This window comes from Acipenser ruthenus, chromosome 28 (assembly GCF_902713425.1).
Source record: "Acipenser ruthenus chromosome 28, fAciRut3.2 maternal haplotype, whole genome shotgun sequence".
NCBI classification, from domain to species: Eukaryota; Metazoa; Chordata; class Actinopteri; order Acipenseriformes; family Acipenseridae; genus Acipenser; species Acipenser ruthenus.
In genome coordinates, this window is record NC_081216.1 from 15,092,365 (window position 1) to 15,115,711 (window position 23,347).

The window sequence follows — 23,347 nt, forward strand, 5'->3', positions numbered from 1 at the left end:
ACCCTGCATTGTCAAATCTGAACCTTTTAAAAAAAGCGAAATTCCAATCTAAAAATAATTACAAACTTGGCAGAAAGCAAACCTGCAAGCCTTACAGGTAACAGGGTTTGAAGTAGCTATGGAGTACTAACAGAAATCAGAAATCACAATGAAATGGATTGCTTTGCTCCCTGTTTGTGATGTTTCTTTAACCCTTTTATTGATTACGTTTGGTAAATAAAGACACAGCCTTGCTCTTTGAAACAGGAAACTGTCAGCTTCTTTTATTGTAGCTTTACAAAAGAAAAGTATAGGTTTAGCACCACCTACAGACAAATTTCAGTATTGTCCTTAATAATTGAAATTCAGTACTATCTACAAAATACATCAAACTGTTGTAACAACCAAATTAACTATCGAGAAAGACACAAATGTGTGGTTTTTAAATCTGAAAATGCAAGATTTTCCAGGGCTTGTTGTTAAATGAATGCCTAATTCATGGCACAACAATATTTCCTGAACATCACCCCTCCCTAGATTTTTCAGATCAGCTAGTTTACACGACTCCTTTATTGTTTCTGAGTCTGATTCCTCATTTCACTTGCATGGCGTCTGCTTGGCTAGGGGTGGCCTGATTTAGCTTCTAATCTACTAAAAGCAAAGCAGAAGAGAGATTTAATGATACTAACCTACATTTCTCACTGTCATCAGTTCCCTGTTATCTATTCAGGGTTTACACACACTACAGCAGCATAATGCTTTCTCATCAAAACTTTAGTTAGCTTTCTTCATCTGTGGACAGAATGTAATGCTGTAAATGAGCCCTTTTTGGTTTTGCTGGTCATTTTCACTTCTTCAATGGTTTTATGGGCTGCATGAATGTAACTGCTTAGAAATGATGCAATTGAAGGGACTTCTGTTTGAAATCACATAGCACAGAACATGAGGCTGTGTGGTCCAATGGTTAAAGGAAAGGGCTTATAACCAGGATGTGCCTGGTTCAAATCCTGGCTCACTCAGTGTGTGATTTTGGGCAAGTCACTTAACCTCCTTGTGCTCCGTCTTTTGGGTGAGAAGTTGTTGTAAGTGACTCTGCAGCTGATGCATAGTTCACACACCCTAGTCTCTGTAAGTCGCCTTGGATAAAGGCGTCTGCTTAATAAACAAATAATAATATATAACATCATGCTATTTACAAAATAAAAAATATGTTCACTTTTATGAAGAACAAATATACTACAAAGTTGTTCTGGTAGTAAATTGATAACATTTGGGGTGATTGCTTGTTTATTAAAATGATTTGCATATATTTAAAGAGCAGACTGTTATCTATTCAGGGATATACCTAGAAGGCTGGCAGGTCTCGGAGTGGCTCATCTGGTAAAGGCAGGTCCCATGCTGTAGAGCTCCAGGGGGTAAAGAGGCAATTGTCTTGGAATAGAGAATGCTCACTGTTCTTCTGAGCTAGGGTGGGGTTTACTGCCGTGGGGGAACATAACTTTAAATTTGGCAGAAAAAAAGGTAAGCCAGTTGTCTAAAATTGATAGGCCATGGTATTTGTGTGCTGTCTTCTGTAATTTAGAATTGTTTCATTGAAAACAAAAAGAGGCATGCATTTTTTCTCATTCTTATCTTTATCAAGAGTGCCATCTATTGGTTATGGTGAGACATTACAGGTAAATATTTCAACATAGGACTGTTCTTAGGGCCGGACCAAATCAAAACTTTGACAACCCGCTAATCGCACTTAACAAAACTATATTTAATAGCAGAACTTTTTGAGATGTTATAGTAATAAAATAATGACTTGGGTTGCATTATTGAGGAGTTTGGTGATAAAACAAGTGATCAGTAGATGATTTATCAGTATGCACGACTATGAAGAGGTATGTGATAAATGCAGCGAACAAGGGGTGGGGTGGGGCTGGAGATGCAGTACTGAGTGTCCTGTTGATATGCAGTGCCTTTAAAACCTGTTTTACTGTGGAAAAAAAATACTTTTAAACAGTGCGTGTAAAATAAACAGTGCGTGTGAAAATAAATTGGACCTGATACGCCTGACAGGCACTAAATAAATGGACCGCTAAGGGTTAAAATGAATACCCTACAACTTTCATCCATACTGTCCAACAACTCATTTTAGCTTGTGACCAACTACCTAAAGAAAAAACTTAAAAAGCTCCCTGTGGTGATTATTGTCAACACCGATCCTCAAAACATTGGTTGGGGGTCTATTCATAAGAAGATGGAACTGGAAAGTTTTATGATTCTTATGGTTATCCACTGGATTATTTTCCTAAAGCTATTTCAATGTCTTTATTCAAGAACTCTAATCAGACAGTGAACAATAATCAGCAGCTACAGGGACTTCTAACAACCACCTGTGGGCATCACTGTGTTTTTTTTCTTAACCAGAGAGCAAAATGTCTTTCTTACGAAGAGGTCCTGGCTCTATACAGTAAAGAAGCTGATAAAAATGATTCTACATATTTGTTCAACGTATGTACTACTCTAAACCGAATAGCGTAAGCACGTGTGTATGTGTGCAGTGTGTAAATTATGCCAAGATTTAAAAAAAATGTTATAAATATTAGAAAAGGGTGGAAATGTTTAATGAACTAAAAACGGGGACAATTTAAGGTGAACAAAAACCTGTTTTTATTGTATAATTCCATACACATGAATACAGATAACAGAAATGAAAACAAAGATATATATAACATACATAAATAAAATGCATGTTTAAAATTGGCACAGAAATGAATAAAATACAACATTTGTAAAAGACAATTTACTAAATGTTCCATAATGGTTGTCTTTTTCTTTTAAGGAATCGGGGTGTTTATTTTTACATTTGTGTAGGAGTTTGCGCGTTTGAGAATTGGGTACAGCTGAATTAGGTACATTTATGGCAGCCAGGCCTTTTAGGAATTCGGTCCATCCTAAAGGTCTTTGGGGATGGGGAACATTGCAATGCCCTGGAACACTTGATTAAATCAATCATATGTGACTCTCTTACAGTATTACCTTTAAAAATATATTCACCTTGATCACTCCAGGAGGTTATAATAGCGTTCTGGGACATGGCATGTAAAATAAACATTATCCCTTTCATACTCTAAAATCACAGCAATCCCCAGCAGCACATTGGGCACCATCACCATTAGTATGGTCAAAGAGTCACCACCCACAGCAGGCCCTTTTTTATTTTAGCATGGAGCCTGTTTGAAATAGGATCCCACCTCCATTAGGACTCTTTGAATCGGGTGGAACCACTTTAGACGGAAAATACACAATCCGACCACATCAACCCTTTAGAATTTGTGCACAGGGAGTATGTTAATTAGGGACCCACTTAATTTGCATAACATTCCTCATAACGTCGGAATTGGGGTTTTGCCACTTTTCTCATCCTTCCTGGCCATGTCTGAGTTTTGCTTGGAACACAAAAAACAGTCGGAAAGTTAAAACCCCGCCACAAAAGCCCTCCGCTCAGAAAAGCGTTGATATTCAGGGCCACTGTCTGTGACCCTGAGCAAGTCACCTAACCTTTTGTTCCGTCCTTCAGATGAGACGTAAAACCAAGGGCCTGTTGTAAGTGACTGTAGCAGTTGTTGATGCATAGTTCATCCCCAAGTCTTTGTAAGATTAAATAATAATTCTTCTTCTTCTTCTTCTTCTTCTTCTTCTTCTTCTTCTTCTTCTTCTTCTTCTTCTTCTTCTTCTTTGTATAAGAATATTATGTAGTGAGAAATGTGGGCGAGTAGGGTAGCCTATTGTAGATTTACTACCAGTATTTAGAAAATGTAATTTACTAAACATTTTTACTGGTGCATTTTTACCATATAGTGCAGCACTGTCTTCCGTAGCCACTAGATGGCACTGCAGCAACTAGCATGATATGGGTCAGAGAAGAAAAAAAAAGAAAATCTGGATGTCCAATAGTCAGCATAAATACTCTCTATAACAGTCTATGAACTAGCATTACAACAGTATGCTGTATTGCAATATTCGCGTTCTAAGTGAAAATAAGCATCTTTCTAAAATGAGGGGTTTTCAAGCAAAAAAAACAAAAAACAAAAAAAAAACAGTATGTAAGCCACTTTACACATTCCATTGCATTTCAGCACCATGATGGAGTTATGTTTTATTTTTTCTCATAACTTTTTTGTTTTTATAATTTATAGTTTGTGCTTATAGTTTACTGAGCAACGTCTACAGATACATTAGAAAGCATTGCTTCTATGAATTGAATTGGTACTATGAATTGACTTGGTACTTTGAATTGAATTGGTACTATGAATTGAATACTGTTGGGTGCAATGCATGTATGTATGTGATAGCGATTTACTGAACTTGAAATACCTTTATATAACACATTTTGACACCTGCAATGAACTTTACTGGTCAATTTCTACCTATAATATTGTGGTTGTATACTAGAGTAAGGTTTATTGAATGAAATCCCTGTGCACTAGCAGAAAGACAGTTGATAACAACTGACATATATTTTAAAAAAAGAACAGTTTTAAGCTTATAACTTTAAACCAGTTGATAATTGTAATGTATGATATACATTACGCCCCAATTGAGAATCTGACCGGTTCTAGATGAGTTCTTACCCATTCTAGAAATGGTTACTCGCTTAAGAATTCTCATTAGCTTAACGGCGAAAACAAGAGGGATAATTTCTAGGTAAGTGATCCTTCATTTCCTTAAACAGTATTTTTGTCATAGAAAACACAAAACCCCACGCCATTATCCAGAATCACTGAATTAGCAAATTGTCCACCTTATCCCTTAGAATGGATCAGATTCACAATTTGCAATCATACATATTGATACAGGTGCAGGGCTGAAAATCTAAACAAAAAACATAAATAGTGTTTTCTGCATTAGCCAACTTGAACGGTACCTATTTACCAGACCTCCTGTACGTTCTAAATACTGAAAACAAGTTATGAATTGGTTATCTTTACCAAAGACCCTTTGTCTTTTTGCTTTAAAAAGGGTTCAGGGTGTGTTTTAAAATTCATAGTGTCACTGTGCAAGGTGTGAAACGACATTGCCATGGTCCATTATCCTATAGAATACACGCTTGCTTGAACACACACATTTTCTTCAACTGTGTAACCTGGAAACCCTGCATTAGGTCTCTGGTATTTTTGAGTACAAAAAACGAGAGAATGCGATGCTGTGAGAGTGTGATGCTTTGCCAGGGGTATATTGTCAACTTAAAGACATTTCAAAGAAACAACCCATTCACTTTTCCCTTCCAGACATTTTGAATCAGCCAATGAGGGAAAGGCATGGTATATTGGAATGTAAATCAGGAAGAGCGCGTGTTCCCGAACATCTGAAGCGCAGGATTGTTTATTGAGCTCCCGGAGCCACGCGCCTGGCTTGCAAAACCAGTGAACAGAAGAAAGCGAGCAGCCGGGCGGGGCTTGGAGTGGAGCGTGCGACTCCAACAGGGGGTGGGGTGTGGACGCGTGTTGAAAAAGAGGAGTGCTGCCAAAGTTTGCTTCAGATCGGCTACTGGAGTAGGTGCTTGTAGGTTAGGAGGATCCAAGTCCTGTGCACTCCAGCCACACGCCCCACGCGAACGCCACGAGAGCAACACACAAACAACACTGTTGGCCTGTCAACTTTTACAACAACATCAGTGGCCATTTTTTAAAAGCGATGGATAGCACCATTGCAACTGCACAGATCATGCAAAGTGCATACAGTTTTGGACTTGAGAGCCGCGGCGTTGTTGCCCTACAAGCCTCCACACAGGAGTGTGGTGGCGGCTCCGTGCTCCCCTCTTCCAATAGCAAGAGCAAGGTGCTGAAGAGGCAGCGATCCAGCTCGCCAGAGCTGCTGAGGTGCAAGAGGAGACTAAGCTTTAACGGGCTCGGATACACAATCCCACAGCAGCAACCTGTAGCGGTGGCAAGGCGGAATGAAAGGGAGAGGAATCGAGTCAAGCTGGTGAACATGGGCTTCCAGACCCTCCGCCAACACGTTCCGAACGGGGCTGCCAACAAGAAGATGAGTAAAGTGGAGACACTGAGGTCGGCAGTGGAGTATATCAGAGCCTTGCAGCAGCTTCTAGATGAGCACGATGCGGTGTCAGCTGCTTTCCAGTGCGGGGTACCCTCCCCGACCATATCCACAAGCTACTCCGCGGACCCCGGCTCTCCCCATTCCACCTACTCGTCAGATGAGGGAAGTTACGAGCATCTCAGTTCGGAAGAGCAGGAACTACTAGATTTCACCACTTGGTTTGACAGGTACTAATCAGGTATGCTTTGTTTAATGCATATTGGTAGCTTGTACCAAGTATCGATTTATTTTAGACATGGGTAGACTTTTACTTTACGCATTTAAATGTTGTTTGCAAACCAGTTTGTAATATCTGTCTTCTCTTATTTTTTTTTAGCAGAAGCTGAAAGTTGCGATTTGGAATGAATTCAACCGGAGTTACCTCTTGAGAATCACTGCTGTTTCCATGTTACAGATGGGTCTGTATCCACTACCTATACACTGTCAGACTACGAGTCGTATCAGACAGACTTGCAGCTCGCCAGGATTCTTTGAACATGCTTCCAAGACAAAAGCCTGTGGACTTATTAAAAAAAAAAAAAAAACTAAGTGCAATTAATATTATACAACGGGGACCATGAAGATTGATTACTATTTTGAAGCGGTCTAAATGTGGTACTACTGTAGTAGTAGTATGTGGGTGATCCGTATGCATGAAATAAATGCTGCCACTTTTTAGCTCTTGCACCCTCGGCTCTTTTGGAAATAACACTGCACACTTTGATGCTTCCTTTTATATATATATATAAAAACAGTTTAGATATATTTTAAATTGATGTACAATTTCTATTTTGTATTTGTTCTCGTTGCATTATATGAAGACGTATTTTTGTACATAAAGCGAATGAAAAAAAAATAGTTTCGTTAGGAGAGCATTGGCATGCAGGTCTGTAAACCTCTGTCCTATTGGAATCTGTAGTTTACACATGTGGTGTGTCTATTGGTGTAATCGTAGTGCTGTTCACACTCATTAAGTATGATTGAAGGTTTTTTTTTAAATGTATGGAAAGCGTTTTATGTCTGCACTTGTGTCTCCCCCTCTGTTTCTACTAAAATGTAAATATGCAATTATTTTAAAAAGAGATGATATTTTATGTAAAAATAGGCTTTATAAATAAAGATGTTCTATTTATACGTCCTTTGTTGTGGTACGTTTATGGGCGTTGTGTTGCACAGTTCACCGGTTATCCAGTCACGCTTTAAATATTCAATCACATCTGAGCAAAAGGAAAGAAGCTTGTTGGACACCTAGACAAGTCGAGTTTTTAAAATCAAGATCTGGGTTGATAAAATTCAGCACTTTCACCATCACAAGTTATACCCTGAAGAACATTTCTTTATGCACTATAAATAATAATAATAATAATAATAATAATAATAATAATAATAATAATAATAATAATAATAATAATAATAATTATTATTATTATTATTATTATTATTAGTAGTAGTAGTCTCTCTCTCTCTCTCTCTCTCTCTCTCTCTCTCTCTCTCTCTCTCTCTCTCGCTCTCTCTCTCTCTCTTGATATTGTGTGCCGACCACCTACAAGTTGATTCTATCATATAACATTATTATGGGTGTACAGAGAGGCACGCTATTTACTTGTTAGTCAAGCAGTAGGTAACGCACACACAGTGAAGCTCCCAAAAAACAGGAAATACTAAAATAAACTATAAGATCAATGACAAACGTTTCGACTACAATGTCTTTTTCAATGTCTTCAAAGACTTGTATAGTCAAAACGTTTGTCATTGCATTTTAGTTTATTTTAGCATTTCTAAATTCATCTCTTTTGAGTGTTTCATAGTTATGGATGTTTACAAAAAACTAGAAGTATATTTTACTCCAATTCAAACGATGCATGGTGTCAATGAATAGTTTTGACAGGTATCATTCAATACACATGCGCAGAAACTTCTTTCTTTTTGGTGGTGAGCATGGTATTATATGTATCTAGCCGTGAGGTCGCAAGCCTGTTATTCGGATATAAACCAACATATTCTTCTGTATGATTTGTCTTATAAAAGCACGTGTTTTGCTAACACTTTTTTCTCAGCCCAAAACAGCAGCAGCTGGGCCAAATTCTCAATCCTCCATTAAAGAGTCGTATACCAGCTTTATGATTTGTTGTCATTGTGTACGCAGATTAACATTCATTTTCGCGCCTCCCTGCGCGCACACGTCATTCAACAGTAAAAAGGCTCTCGGGGGGGGGGGGGGGGGGGGGGTCTCAGGGGCTACGTGAAATACGGTTCAAGAGAAATGATACAATAACGCGTGTCAAAAGTCTTCTTACGCTAGAAAATTCAATCCAATAATGTTGCTTTACGGCTATCACTCGTAACCTGATCAAAGTGCCCTCTGCCTTTGAATTGGGCCCGGACCCCCAAAGTACCCCAAAGTTACAACAAAGTAACTACAAACAATATATAAACAATGCTTTTGCAACCTCATTATACGTATAATGTGGTTCCCCATTTTTATTGTAAATAAACATTGCCGGCAAAATCTGTGACGCAGAATGTGCCGGGGTTTACATTCACCTGCAGGACAGCTCTGCAAACAGAATCAGGCTGCCCACAAAAGCCACGAGGCACTGCATAAATAGGTAGGCTTACAACAGTGAACTATCCATACATTTTGAGCTGTGAAAGGGGAAACTTAAAAGCGTCAGTCCTTGCAATTGAGAATCCACAATACCAGTGAAACTGCATGCCTGCCACGTCTCATTACAAAGCCTGCATAATGGAATGAATACAAATCGAATTGTATCGACTCCCTGGGAGATAACGACATCCTTCTTTATGAACGCAATAAATTAATCAATAAATCTGCTTACTGTTGTGTTTTATATTTTCAGAAAGAATGGATTGTTGTAAAACGTAACAATCAGTGTTTAAAAGGTATGTTAAGGGTTGTATCCTTTTTCTTACTATGAGTAACTATTAAATATTTTGTATTTATACAAACACTACAAAATTGCATTTGGGCTAAAAGTTATAGACTCGTCTCTCCATTGATGTAGCCTACAGTATTATCATCGTTCTTTTTTATTAGCTGTCACATAGAGCCATTAACCGCTGCCCTTTGCTGAACTAAGGAAAAAACACCCCCGCTGCCCTCCTGGTGCAGGTGGATAGAGCCACGCGCCTGCAGTCAGCCACAAATATGCACCAAAGCCTATTGGCTGATGGCTCGCGTCTCCCTTAGTCCTGCAAACTATTGCCAACTTTCAAACAAGTGATTAATGGCAGCAATTACTCATTTCTTTATGAATGCGATGTCAGGCTCGGAGTTTTTAACCCCGGTATCACAGGGTGTCCTCCACAGAATAGAAATATTCCGGTCTGAAAGGCTGGCCATCGATTTGTGTGCATTGAAGCTGCTGCTTTTTCTCGTGAGATGGACGGTGGCTCGCATAATGACTGCGTCCATGCTCACGTTTTCTTTTGATCTTCATTCTATGCTTGCAGGGTCAAGCGGACTGCAATGGGGTGATACTACCAATTATTCAGCTGATGAATTATATTCGCAGCTCTTTATGAAAAGATAATAATAGTCGTTTAGGGAAATCGAATAATGCAGGGCAATCAATCATACACCATCTATTAAACTAACGACACCGTTTAGATTGAGAATGCATTTATAAATTTGCGCATTAAGTTACTGTGTTCGATAATACTGCATTATATACTGTAGTTTATTTTGGAGATGTTGCGTTGCTTTTCAAGCGTATTTTTGTACTGTGTCTTGTCTACACGTTTTATATTTGAAATAAATAGTTGTATAAGTGTATCTTTGGCACTAACAAACGAAAGACAAGGAGTTTAACAGTGGCTATGTTTCTTTCACTGTGTCGCTAATCATGACATAAATAATACATTTAAAAGCGTGTTGACTAAACTTGGGTATTAAAAACACTAATTATTTCGGTTCTAATAATTGGAGCAATGCAACAATATTTACAGGTGCACCATAGAAACAAATGTTTAGAAATTAAACACAATGTTATGCAACAAACCTACACGTGACGTGTTTATATTTATTGTTTGAGAATATACTTTAGAAACATAAAAAAAAACAAAGTTACCAAAATAAACACTACATCTTTTTATATTTGAAAATGGTGAACAGTAAAAACCTTTAAATAGAAAATTATTTTATAAATGATATGTTTAGAAACACTTCCATGCAGCTATTTAAACCCACATATTGAGGTGCTGCATGTGATTCGTCTAACGTTGTCCTTACTCCTGGCTATACAAAACAGATTTGTTAAGGTCTTTGACCAAAATGCAGTTATATAGCACATTCCATCATAAACAATCTCAAGGCACTTCACAATAAACTAAACATAATAAATTCAATGACAAACGTTTTGATTAGATATATTTTTCAATGTCTTTATTGTCTTAGTATTTCTAAATGTAGCCCTATTGAGAGTTTAATAGTTATGGATGACACTCCACAATACAAATAATAAAAACCCAAATCAATCCCTCCCAGTCATGATCCTCAAACATCAGTTCCACCAGGATTAATCATCATAAGGGGAGACTGTGTTATTACAATATAATGATATTACATTCCTTGATGCCGACTTACTACTTCCATAGCCTGTCTTAACCATCAGTTTACTGTAGGGCTGTCCACCAATGCATGGCTCTTGAGCCATATATGACTTATTAAACTCCATAACACGACTCTTTAATACTTAAATAACTTTTATTTAACACAAATAAAATAAGACAAATTAATTTTAAACAGATAATAACAATATAAATGCAAAACATCTGGATGCTCTTGGCAGCATCCCACTGGCACTCCTTCCTAACCCCCAATACAGGACGGAACAGACAGGCCAGGTGCATTTTCCTATACACCTGCCTCATTTAAAGCACATTGAATTATTAACTGACTGGACCACCAATCAAGGGCCACAGTTTCTTCAAGTCAAGTATTTAATTCACGGCTCAAAATTAACCATTTCCTGACTTTAGAACAGACATTTAACAAAACTATTGAATATTTCTAAATTAATAAAGTTAACATTTAAATAAGAAGATAGTGATAATACTGTTTGTATTTGAATACGTATGCACATTTATATTGCAGATCTGTGGTTTTCAACCTTTTTTTTAAAACTGTTTCAGCTGAAGTACCCCTTACAATTTCTGCTCTACTGAACAGTACCAAAGTACCACATCTGAATAACAAATTTACGAATTAATTTGGTGTAGCAATTGTTTCTGCTAGAGTTGTTTTTGTTTTGGGTTTCCCCTCAGTGACTGGGATTCTTTTAAGAGAGTAGTTGGTGGGGCATGGTCTGTCTGGACAGGTGGCTATGCTAGTTTTTCCCACTTTTTTGGAACAGTTGAGAGGGGAACTCCCATGAGTGGGGGTACTTAATAGCATGAGCTGTGAGGACCAGTTAAAATAATGAAATATTTTTTCAGTGTAGAAAAATAGAGAGGACTGAAGTTTATAAAATCCTAAAAATCCTAAAAATTATGACCCAAGTCTGTACTTTTAGCACAGGACTAGAGGGCCTAGGAAGCAGGAAGCAAGTTCAGAAGGTAGGAAGCACTTTTATACACAGAGAGCTATAAGCACATTGGAAAAGCTTACCATGCTAAGTAGTAACATCTAAAATACTAGGAACATTTGTGCATACAACATAAAAGGCAATTCTAAAGTTATAAAAACAACACCCTTTTTATGTTTATTAGCAGTTCATGAGTACAATCTCTGTTCCTTTGATTTATAATTATTATTATTTGTTTATTTAGCAGACGCCTTTATCCAAGGCAACTTACAGAGACTAGGGTGTGTGAACTATGCTTCAGCTGCAGAGTCATTTACAACAATGTCTCACCCAAAAGACACAAGGAGGTTAAGTGACTTGCTCAGGATCACACAATGAGTCAGTGGCTGAGGTGGGATTTGAATCAGGGACTTCCTGGCTACAAGCCCTTTTCTTTAACCGCTGGACCACACAGCCTCCAATAATAAGTTAATATGTCGTTTGTCTTATTATAAGAGACATCATTTCATACTGTTCGAGCAGCCAGAACCCAAGCTTCATGATCTCTTAAACAGTAAGAGACCCGACACCCTGTTAACTTATATTTTATTCTTTCATGTAATATGCTCTCTGATGCCTACTCCAAGGGTGCAATAAAAATGTAAGTTTGTATTGTATTTTTAGGGTGGATTTTATTTGTATTCATTTATTGAAATTATTTATATATTTCACATGTGAAATAATAAAATAACCTTGTTTCCAAAGGCAAGACAAAGCAGACACAAAGTTCAAACAACAGTCATACACGACAATGAGAACGTTCAAATACATTCAAGCATTTAAACAAGAACTGTCCAAGATGTGCAAGTCCAGTCCTCAGTATACAAAAAATGGCCAATTAATAATTTCTTAACCCAAATGTACAGCTGAATTTGTAAAGGTTTTCCTGAGATAATTTGCTACTGTGTGTACCTATGATAATATCAACAAATATATTTTTCTTCTTTGTTTTATTCTATTACAGAAATGTCAGACTGAGAGCGAGGCTCCGATGCGATGTTAAAGAAAGATACAGTAATGGAAGGTACTGGAGGGGGTGTATTGGGAGTTAATGGGAGGGGTGGGGTGCAGGTCACTTCCCCAAACTGCTGTGAGTTGGCTAGAACAAGGTTTTAATTGATTAAGACAAAGGTAATGTAAATGTGAAGCTGCGTTGGTGGTACCTGATAACTGAAGGATAAATAATAATACAAAAACACACAGGGACATAGGTCACTGTTTACAAAACACAGGGACAAAGGTCACTATTTAGAGGAAGGATGGTTTTTACTTGTATCATTTTTTTGGTTACTATAACAACAGTTTGATGTGAACAAAACCTTATTTAATCAATCAAAGCAAAACAAAACAATGTTAAGTTTAAGCTTTGTGTTTTCAAACCACAAATACAACTAAATTAGTTTAGGACCTGTATAACTAAACATAAAAGTCCATACTAGATATAGATATATATATGTACAAACAATAAAAGTATTTTGTTGACATTCCTTAGCTTTTATGATGTTTGTAGTCACCCAGAATGGTTCTGACTGTCTTCTACCTTGCTTGCAGACCTGTGTGGTTTTCCCATGTTTTTTTTTAATTTTTTGCATCCTGAAATCGAGAAATCATGACATATTGCGACCTTTCAACTCTGAAGACTCCCTCTTCATGATTCTAAAGTACAGAAGCAGTTAGAACAGTTGAAGTTTCTTTTTACAATATTCTTAAAGTCCCTTTTTTAAATTTTTTAAAAGATTTTCACTCTGGTGATTCACATATTTCTGGCACACTGCTAAAGGTTCACTTCCTGTGTTGCAAGCACTAGGACCCCACCTGTTCTATGTTCCCCATTGGAAACATCTGATTATATTACCTGTAACACAGTTATTAAATGAGGAGAAAAGACCAAATACTTCCATGAAACTTATGGCATAGTGTCATTATGAAAGTTCACCAGGTAATTTGCACAGTATTTTAGCAATATTCCTATGGAGTTTATAATGCTTTGCAGTGTTTTTAATATATTTTACCATACCTCTCTGGGCTTTACAATTCATACCTATGCTGAAGTGTGGCTTCACTGTGCTTTATAACACTTTCATAATGATTTTATAAGGAGGATTGGTGTGATCCTGTTGTGCTTACTAATAAAGCCATTTAATGGTTTGAGATTGCCATGCAGATAAGGTCAGTGTATAAATGAAAAAAAAACTTTCGCCTTGATTTACCCTGGAGTCTATTCGGCATCATTGCTGAGATGCTAGAACTCAGACTGAAGGACTGAAGTACAGCATGGTGGCAACATTTCAGCATTGTGGTGCTAGTGGGGAGCTGGATGTTGCTTAAGATATCTTCAACAGGTATTAATTGGCTGGAGATTTAAATTATAAAGTAGATTTGATAAAGTGGGTTTATATGAAAACTGCAAAAAATAACAAACATTCATATTTTAAGAGGGGCTTAAATCTCTTTACTGTGTAGTCTAATTAATCTCCTTGACCCATTCAGATCTTTAGCCAGCAAACTCCAAAGAATGAGTTGCAATTCAAGAAGTTAAAGAAGTGTGATTGCAGTCAGAATCTCGTAAATGTGAGTCTCAAGTGTTTCTAACTTCTCTAGCTCTCTCTGACTTTACTGATAATGGCGATGGGTTAGCTGCTGAGAGATGCTGTTTTAAGATACGTTTCTATCAGACTGGTTCATTTTCATCAGCAGCAAACAAGATTAAGACCAAGATTGCCGGCTGGCAGAACTCCCCTTATAAAAGCTTGCCACGGTATTTGGTTATACTATGCAATCACCATACTTTACCCTGGTTTGACATGTATAAATAATATTTTTTTTACCATACCTCACTATTCTTACAATGCTTTCATTAGACTTTATGAGAACATCTTTTATATACTGGTGTCATGCTTGTCTTCAAGTGTGATTTCTCACATGAGAATAAATCATTTACCCTGTTAAAAAAATTAGCAGCATAGATTTCAAAAAACTTTGCCGCCAGCCTTGTTAACAGGCCAGTTGTTTAATGATTAAGCAGCAAAGCTGTATTGAAGTATTTCTATTTGCAGTTTCCTTTCTGCAATTTATAACATGTTGTTACAGTATTTGTAATCCGTAAGCAAACATCCTTCCAGACATAAGCAACTAATGTTGGAAGTAAAACGATGAGTGATAAGTTTGCAGTTAGACCTTTTTCAAGATAAACCAGGCACCGCAAAACCTAGCCAAGGTTTGAGCTGTCTTATTGTCTTTACTCTTAGTTATATGGCAGCTAAACAAGGTTGTTAGCTTTTCATTTTTCATCAGTCTTTGTTTTTAAGCTCTTCAAAAAGCAAGGTCATGTTTCTGTATAGTTACAGATTTTTGTCATCAACTGGATCATTCTGTTTGAATACTTTTTATACACCACATGGCACTGGTTACAGTCAGGCACAGTACATTTCCACAGTCACTTTGCAGTTTTCCCATGGCTATACCATAGTTTACCATGCCTTTTTTTTAAAAAAATGCTTTATCATGCTCTCTGCTTTACAGTGCTTATCTATGTGTTACTGTGCTTTATTACATTGTGCTTTTACTATGGTAAACTTGTATGGACCTTACAGGAATACTTTATCTACTTTTCTGTGGGGCTTAAGTGTACAGTGCAATGCAAATATGCTTCCCTGCCTCACAGTATTTATGCTGGAATATTTTAGTACAACTGGGTCTTGGGAGGGGGTGAAAGGCCCTCCCTTGCAAAAAGTGTATTTTTGTGATTTATTGTTTTCATTATAAAATGTAACGGTACTTGCTTCCAATTTGCCATATTCTACAATACAACGTGTATTATTCCACCAACTATATAAATAGCAGTATTATCTTAATTTTCATATTTAAATGTGTTAACTTTATTACTTTATACGTGTTTAATAGTGTTAAATGTGGGTGGTATCTGAACCCAAACCAGGAAATGGTTAATTTTACCCTTGTTCTCCATATGAGAGTGTGGAGTAAAATGAGGGCCCTGATTGGAGGGCCAGTCCAATAATGAAGTATTCAATTTGGTTTCAATGATGCAGGCTGCAGCGGCCTGTAAGTTGAGTCCTTTAGAGACTGGTGCTGAGGAAGGAGAGCCAGTGGAGGTGCTGTCAAAAAACAACCAAAAGTGGGACTGTGTATAGTTGTTATTTGTTTAAAAATGATTTGTTTTGTTTTAATAATGTAAATACAAGTGCTTAAGAGCATTACTATGTCCATGGCTACGTGATTTCCTGTTATTTTGCCTGAACACTTGTACCGAACCCTTACGGGTCAATTGCAGCGTACCAGTGATTTAGTTCACATCAAGTGGACTAAAATGCAGACTAGAAAATCCTGCACTGTACTAACTTAATCTTGATTGCATCGTACCAAACAAATGATCCTGGTAATTGGTTTAACTGATCGGAACAAGTATAACAAGTTAGACTGACAATGGACTACAGCTATGGCCAAGTTTTGCATCACCCTATAGAATGAACTCATTTGGCTTCATAAAGTCAGATGAAACCTGCTGAATAATGTTACATTCATAGGCACAGAACAGTGTAATTGCGTGATAATGGACAATTCGTTGTTTATAGTTAAAGCATATTAACTGAAATGTTAACGTTAAACTGAAAACTGTATCAAAGGTACATGCATAAAAAATGTATTTTAAATGTAGGGCCTATATATATATATATATATATATATATATATATATATATATATATATATATATATATAGCCTTATTGTGCAATACGTTATTCTCACAGATCTGGCTGCCCGAATGTGACAGACATAAGAAATGTATGGAATAAAGTTTTCAGATGTACTAGTCATTTCAGGGGAAAAATGCAGCTGTCTCTGCAAAACATTGTAAGCAGTAAATGCTTCGGACGAGCAAGCGTACTAAATTATTCTTATCCTTCACAGTACTAAGTTAATCCACTTTAACAGGATCATCAGGAATCTGATTTGGTACACTGCAATCAGGATCTTGTTTAGTCTCATTTAGCAGATGATCCACCTGTGATGATTAACTTCTGGTACGCTGCAATCAGGATTTGAAGGCGTACTAACTTTAGTCCAATCAAGGGGACTAAACCTGCTTAATCCACTAGTTAGACACATCAAGTGGACTAATTTTGGTATGCTGCAATTTACCCTTACAGGTCTGCAAAGAAAGAAACAGGCCATGTGATACTTAGAGACAATATATATCAAGCCTTCAAAATTGTTTTTTAAAAAGGGAACCCCCCCCCCCCAACAAAACAACCTTTGCTGTCGTAAACAAGGGAAATAATGATCTAAGCAGATGTTTATACTACTGGCAGAATTTATAAAATTAAAATGAACCAGACAAACAGCTTTCCCATGCTTTTCCCATAGTTATACAATGCAGTCACCATAGTTCACAATGGTTTGTCATGTTTTTTTTTTTTTTTTTAACAAACTTTGCCATACCTCTCAGGGCTTTACAATGCTTACTTATGCTTACCGTTCTTTCACTATGCTTTATTACATGCTGCTATGAGTTTACTATGGGGAACTTTTATAAGGGGTAAGGTGCCGCTGTTGCATTTTTCTTGATTTCTTTTGTTGTGGTTTGGCAGGGATTATAAATCACCTCTCCCTGTATGAAATGTGGTCTCTGGCTCCCTCCATTTCAGGCATGTGAGAATGTATCTGGAAGGGAAAAAACTGGGGCCAGTGCTCTGCCTTGGTTAGTGCTCTGTTAAGGGTGCTTGTCTTCTGTACCCCAATAGCCTTTCATTTGAACACCAGCATTGTTACAGGAGGGAGCAAGATCTGGTAAACGATGACGCTCATGAGACAAATCTTTCTCCTGGCACACACACACACACGTAAAACGTGAGAAATATTCTTGGTTTTATTTCCCAGCTGATATGATACTGTACGTGAATACAAATATAAATCAGTGCTATGTTTAAATCTATATTGGCAGGATATTGGCAACATGTGATACAGCAAAGAGTAAGTTCTTATATGCACTGCAATGGGTTGTGCAACACTTCATGGTCACATTTCTACCCATATTTACGCCCATATGCAAGTCGCCTTCAATATTAAAACAACAGTTCTAAATGTAACAAACTTTATTGAAACCAAAAGTAAACTCCATTAACTCTAATATGTGTCATTGGTTTAGCTGAGCCAGAAAATTGTGATGCATTTATACATTTAAAGAAGTGCAACACAGTGACAGTGTTAAAAAAAACTAGACTTGCTATTTCAGACACACGTTTCCCTGGGACAGCTCAGCCAATGGAGAGGCACGGAAGGCATGTACCACACACACAAAAGGCTGTGGTGTTTCTTGTTGGTTACATCCTAAACTGAATAGGCTGTGGTCCACAGGCTATTTAAATGGGAGAGACAGCTTCCCCTGGTACAGACACAAGCAGACAAACAGTCTTATTGTTATTTAATTTATTGCAGTACCTGACGCTCCTGCGATAGCCTGCCTGCTGTGTGTGATTGCCAGCTGTGGATGATCAGCGGGTAGGTGTGTTCCGTCAGGTATAAAGAGGTCCTGTTTGTTCACCTCAGGGCTGCTGCAAAGCCACGGACAACAGGCTGAAGATCGTCCACGCTACCCAAGCATAGTGAGAGAAATAAGTTGCTGAAATCCTCAGATCGCCGTGATGGTGAACCGGGATCGGAGCCAAAAGAAGCTGCCAAAACCGCGACGGCCGGAGTCGGGGTGTGTGTTGATACATAAAGATTAGTTCGGGGATGGTAGATCCCTTTAAAAGTATAGCGAGGTGAGTAAGCGGGACCTCCATGCATTAGGGAGTAGCGCACGCCGTTTTTACGGCACCTTTTATTTTATAGTTTTTTTTGTATTGTGTTTTATTTTGTTTTTTCGTATGATGGCCGTATGCACACCATGGTTGGTAGTGTCACGTGAGCTGTTCTGTGTGTGTGTGTGTAAATAAATCCTGCGCGCCTGCGGGGCGTGTCAACATCAATCTCTGTCTGGATCTCCTGTCTGTCACTCAGCAGCGAATGCACGTACCCACGAGAAAGAACCCTTTCACATATGGTGGCAGCAGTGGAATTCACTGCATTTCGCCGAGGCAAGGCGGGACATAAGGAGGAGATCGTGATTCCAGGGGGGAGGACCCCTGGGGAAAGAGCTGATGCCCCAAACCCCTGAAATTTTTTTGGGGGGACAAGAACAAGCCCGCAGGTGACGTTCAGCAGCCACTGAAGGCGCTGCTGAGGGAGCCAGAGAGGGGAGCCAACTGAAACGTGGGTGAAAAGCCACAGAGGGAGGAGCTGGAGCCCCGAAAGCCGGAGGGGGAGGAGCTACCGTCCTCCAAGGCTAAAGTAGGAGGAGCTACCGTCCTCAAAGGCCAGAGTAGGAGTGAGTGGCTGCCTGCCTGTCTGAAGAGCCAGAGGAGGAGCTACAGTCCAAGAAGGAGTAGCTGCCGTCCTGAGGGCCAAAGGAGGAGCTACCGTCCTGACAGTCGGAGGAGGAGCTGCCGTCCAACAGCCTGAGGAGGAGGTGCTGCCGACCCCGACAGTGAGGAAGGAGAGAAGCAACGGGTTTCTATGGTGGAGGAGTCAAGGAGACCAGAACCCACCACAGCCCCGACCTCCACCCCTGCACTCCATTCCGGCGCCTAAGGGTCAGCTCCCTCGGCCCATGCTTCCAGACACCCCACCGTCGTGTCTGGGCCTCTCATCGCTGGGCCTGGGTCCCAGGTCGCGGCACCACCAGGCACGGTCGTTCGCCCAGACTCCTGTTTCGCTCCCCCTGGTGAACCAGACATCACTACACTGTCGCAGGGGCTCTCACCTCTGCCTGCAGCTGCAGCCTTCTGGTCACCAGCCTGCGCTCCGGTTGCCCGATCCACGCCGCCTGGGTCCCTTGTCACCGGTCCTCGGTCCCTTTTAAGGGGGCACTGGGATGGAAAGAGTGGCCCACACAAAGACCCAATGTACCCTCCTGCCCAGCTGTAACTCCCACCCACACAGAGAGGCGTCAATCAAGGGGGGAGGTGGCCGGTGGCGGCCATCTGTGCTTTGCACAAGAGGGGAGGTATGTAGCAGGGCAGGAGTCCTGCACAAGAAGGTGGGTTTTGTGTGTATGCATTGTAAATAGTGTGGTGTGTAATTATTGTTATTTAATTTATTGCAGTACTTGACGCTCCTGCGATAGCCTGCCTGCTGTGTGTGATTGCCAGCTGTGGATGATCAGCGGGTAGGTGTGTTCCAGCACGGCGTCAGGTATAAAGAGGTCCTGTTTGTTCACCTCGGGGCTGCTGCAAAGCCACGGACAACGGGCTGAAGATCGTCCACGCTACCCGAGCATAGTGAGAGAAATAAATTGCTGAAATCCTCCGATCGCCGTGATGGTGAACCGGGATCGGAGCCAAAAGAAGCTGCCAAAACCGCGACGGCCGGAGTCGGGGTTTGTGTTGATACATAAAGATTAGTTCGGGGATGGTAGATCCCTTTAAAAGTATAGCGAGGTGAGTAAGCGGGACCTCCATGCATTAGGGAGTAGCGCACGCCGTTTTTATGGCACCTTTTATTTTATAGTTTTTTTTGTATTGTGTTTTATTTTGTTTTTTCGTACGCTGGCCGTATGCACTCAGTGAGCTACCATGGTTGGTAGTGTCACGTGAGCTGTTCTGTGTGTGTGCGTGTGTAAATAAACCGTGCACGCCTGCGGGGCATGTCAACATCAACCTCTGTCTGGATCTCCTGTCTGTCACTCAGCAGCGAATGCACGCACCCACGAGAAAGAACCCTTTCACAATAATGTTCTCGTAAGTTACTTGTACTGTCATTTTTTTATTTTTTATTTTTTTAGTGTTGTATTGCAAATGAAGTACACAATCCAAAAAAAAACATTGCCACTTCTTTAATGTGAGGATTTGCAATGCTACCTCATTAGATATTATTATTATTATTATTTATTTCTTAGCAGACGCCCTTATCCAGGGTGACTTACAGTCAAAAATACATTTCAAGAATCGCAGTACAAGTAATGATACAATTAGGAGCAAGATAAAAATATAATGATTTTGCTTCTAGCAAGTACAAGTATAATAAAATACCATTCAATAACGGAGCAGATAACAGTGTCAGTGATAGTTACTTCAGGATATAATTAAATCCAAAATACTACAGATTAAATAACACTTGTAAGAGATTACAGTACTCTAACGTATAGGATTAAATGCAGTAGAATAGGGGGCAGATAAGTAAAGCGCATTTAGTAAAGTAAAGCGCATTTAGTAAAGTAAAGCGCATTTAAGGAAGAGTGATGAGTGTCCAGAGGGAAAAAAAGAGGAGTTCTATAGGTGCTGTCTGAAGAGGTGAGTCTTGAGAAGGCGCCGGAAGGTGGTCAGGGACTGAGCAGTCCTGACACCTGTAGGAAGGTCATTCCACCACTGCGGGGCGAGGGTGGAGAAGGAGCGGGCTCTGGAGGCAGGGGAGCGTAGAGGAGGTAGAGCCAGTCTTCTAGTGCAGGAGGAGCGGAGAGGTCGAGTGGGGGTGTAGGGAGAGATGAGGGTCTGGAGGTGGCTGGATGCAGTCTGGTCAAGGCATCTGTAGGCTAGTACAAGAGTCTTGAACTGGATGCGAGCGGTGATCGGGAGCCAGTGGAGTGAGCGGAGCAGTGGAGTTGTGTGGGAGAAGCGAGGCAGAGAGAACACCAGGCGAGCAGCGGAGTTCTGGATGAGCTGGAGCGGACGGGTGGCGGACGCAGGGAGGCCAGCCAGGAGGGAGTTGCAGTAGTCTAGGCGGGAGAATACCAGGGCCTGGACCAGGAGCTGGGTGGTGTAGTTGGTGAGGAAGGGTCGGATTCTTTTTATGTTGCTCAGGAAGAATCGGGAAGTGCGTGCCAGAGTGGAGATGTGCTGGGAATAAGAGAGGCAGGGGTCCAGGGTGACTCCGAGGTTCTTAGCGGAGGAGGAGGGAGAGAGTGTGATAGATTCCAGAGGAAAGGAGATAGAGAGATCAGAGGAGGGGGAGGAGGAGGAGGGAAAGAACAGGAGGTCAGATTTAGAGAGGTTGAGTTTGAGGTGATGCAAGTGTATCCAGGAGGAGATAGCAGACAGACAGGTAGAGATACGGGAGGGGATGGTGGAGTCAGAGGTGGGGAAGGAGAGGAAAATCTGAGCATCATCAGCATAGAAATGGTATGAGAAACCATAGGATGCGATGAGGGGGCCCAGGGAGTGGGTGTAGAGAGAGAACAGGAGAGGACCCAAGACTGACCCTTGGGAAACTCCGGTTGAGAGAGGACGAGGTGTGGAGGTTGCTCCATGCTAGTTTACCTGGTAAGTGCGGTTGGATAGACAGGAGGAGAACCAGGCCAGAGCAATGCCAGAGATTCCCAGGTCAGCGAGAAAGGATAGTAGAATAGAGTAGAATCGACAGTGTCAAAGGCAGCAGAGAGGTCGAGGAGAATTAGGACAGAGGAGAGAGAGGCAGCTCGGGCAGAGTTTAGTGAGTTGGTGACAGACAGGAGGGCGGTTTCAGTGGAGTGAGCAGAGCCGAAGCCAGATTGGAGAGGGTCGAGCAGAGAGTGGTTGGACAGGAAAGCAGAGAGCTGGCGGTGTACAGCCCGCTCGAGGGTTTTGGAGAGGAAGGATAGGAGGGAGACAGGACGGCAGCTCTGGAGGGAGGTGGGGTCGAGGGTAGGTTTTTTGAGGAGGGGAGTGATAGAGCCTTGTTTGAAGGCAGAGGGAAAGAGACCAGAAAGCAGAGAGGTGTTGAGAAGGGAGGAGATGAAGGGAAGTAGAGCAGGAGCAGCAGCTTGAAAGAGGTGAGTGGGGAGGGGGTCCAGGGCACACGTGGTGGGTTTGTGACCCTGGAGCAGGGAGGAGAGGTCAGAGTCTGAGAGGGGAGAGAAGGTGGAGAAGGAGGGTGAGTTAGTAGGGGATGCAGTCGGTGTAGGGGTTGAAGCAGGAGAGGGTGCGGGGGAGGGAGAGGTGTTAAAGAGTTTGAGGATATCTGAGATTTTAGAAGAGAAGAGGCAAAGTCATCAGAGGTGATAGAGGAGGGAGGAGGAGGGGGGAGGGTTTAGGAGGGAGGAGAAGGTAGAGAATAGTTTACGTGGGTTGTTAGTGTTAGAGGCTTGGATTACAGATTGGAAATAGGTACATTTAGCAGAGGAGAGAGTAGAGGAGAAGGGGAGAGGAGAGTGCGGTAGAGGTCTAGGGCAGCAGGGAGTTTGGTTCTCTTCCATTTCTTTTCAGCAGATCGCAGTGTGATTCTTGCTGAGCGGCACGCAGAGGAGAGCCAGGGTTGGGGAGAGGAGGGGCGAGCAGGTCAGGAGGTGAGGGGACAGAGGGAGTCGAGGGAGGAGGTGAGGAAGAAGAAGAGGGTGGAGGTAGCAGAGTCTACAGAGAGTTGTGAGAAGGAGTCGATAGGAGGGAGGTGAGAGAGAGCGGTGGAGGCAAGGACAGAGGGGGAGAGAGAGTGGAATTTACGGCGAGAGGTGACAGTGAGGGTAGGAGGAGCAGGGAGAGAGGGGAGAGACAGAGAAAAAGAGATAAAATAGTGATCAGAGAGGTCCAGGGGGGTGACAGAGAGGGTGGAGGGGCAGGAGGCCCTGGAGAAGGTGAGGTCCCGTTGACGGCCAGCTTTGTGGGTAGGCGGGGATGGAAAGAGACAGAATTCGAAGGAGTGAAGGAGAGGGAGGAATCCGGCAGAG

At 40.8% G+C, this 23,347-nt stretch overlaps 1 protein-coding gene across 4 annotated transcripts; it reads left to right on the top strand.

Annotated features, from left to right (window-relative positions):
* The first annotated feature begins 5,302 nt into the window (after positions 1-5,302).
* LOC117434531 (achaete-scute homolog 1b) lies at positions 5,303-7,279 on the top strand. 4 transcript variants are annotated; one of them, XM_059003345.1, is made up of 2 exons: positions 5,303-6,257; positions 6,410-7,279. In XM_059003345.1, the coding sequence occupies exons 1-2, from the start codon at positions 5,665-5,667 to the stop codon at positions 6,414-6,416; spliced, it is 600 nt and encodes a 199-aa protein (XP_058859328.1). In that variant the 5' UTR covers positions 5,303-5,664; the 3' UTR covers positions 6,417-7,279. The 4 variants fall into 4 exon arrangements, with proteins under 4 accessions (XP_058859328.1, XP_058859327.1, XP_033912985.1 ...); XM_059003344.1 differs by having other exon boundaries at positions 6,407-7,278; XM_034057094.3 differs by having other exon boundaries at positions 5,304-6,268; positions 6,410-7,278.
* Positions 7,280-23,347: the final 16,068 nt, after the last annotated feature.

What these genes read in the sequence shown, in the direction of transcription:
- LOC117434531 (XM_059003344.1), top strand. Translation starts at nt 5,665, where the DNA reads ATGGATAGCACCATTGCAACTGCACAGATCATGCAAAGTGCATACAGT.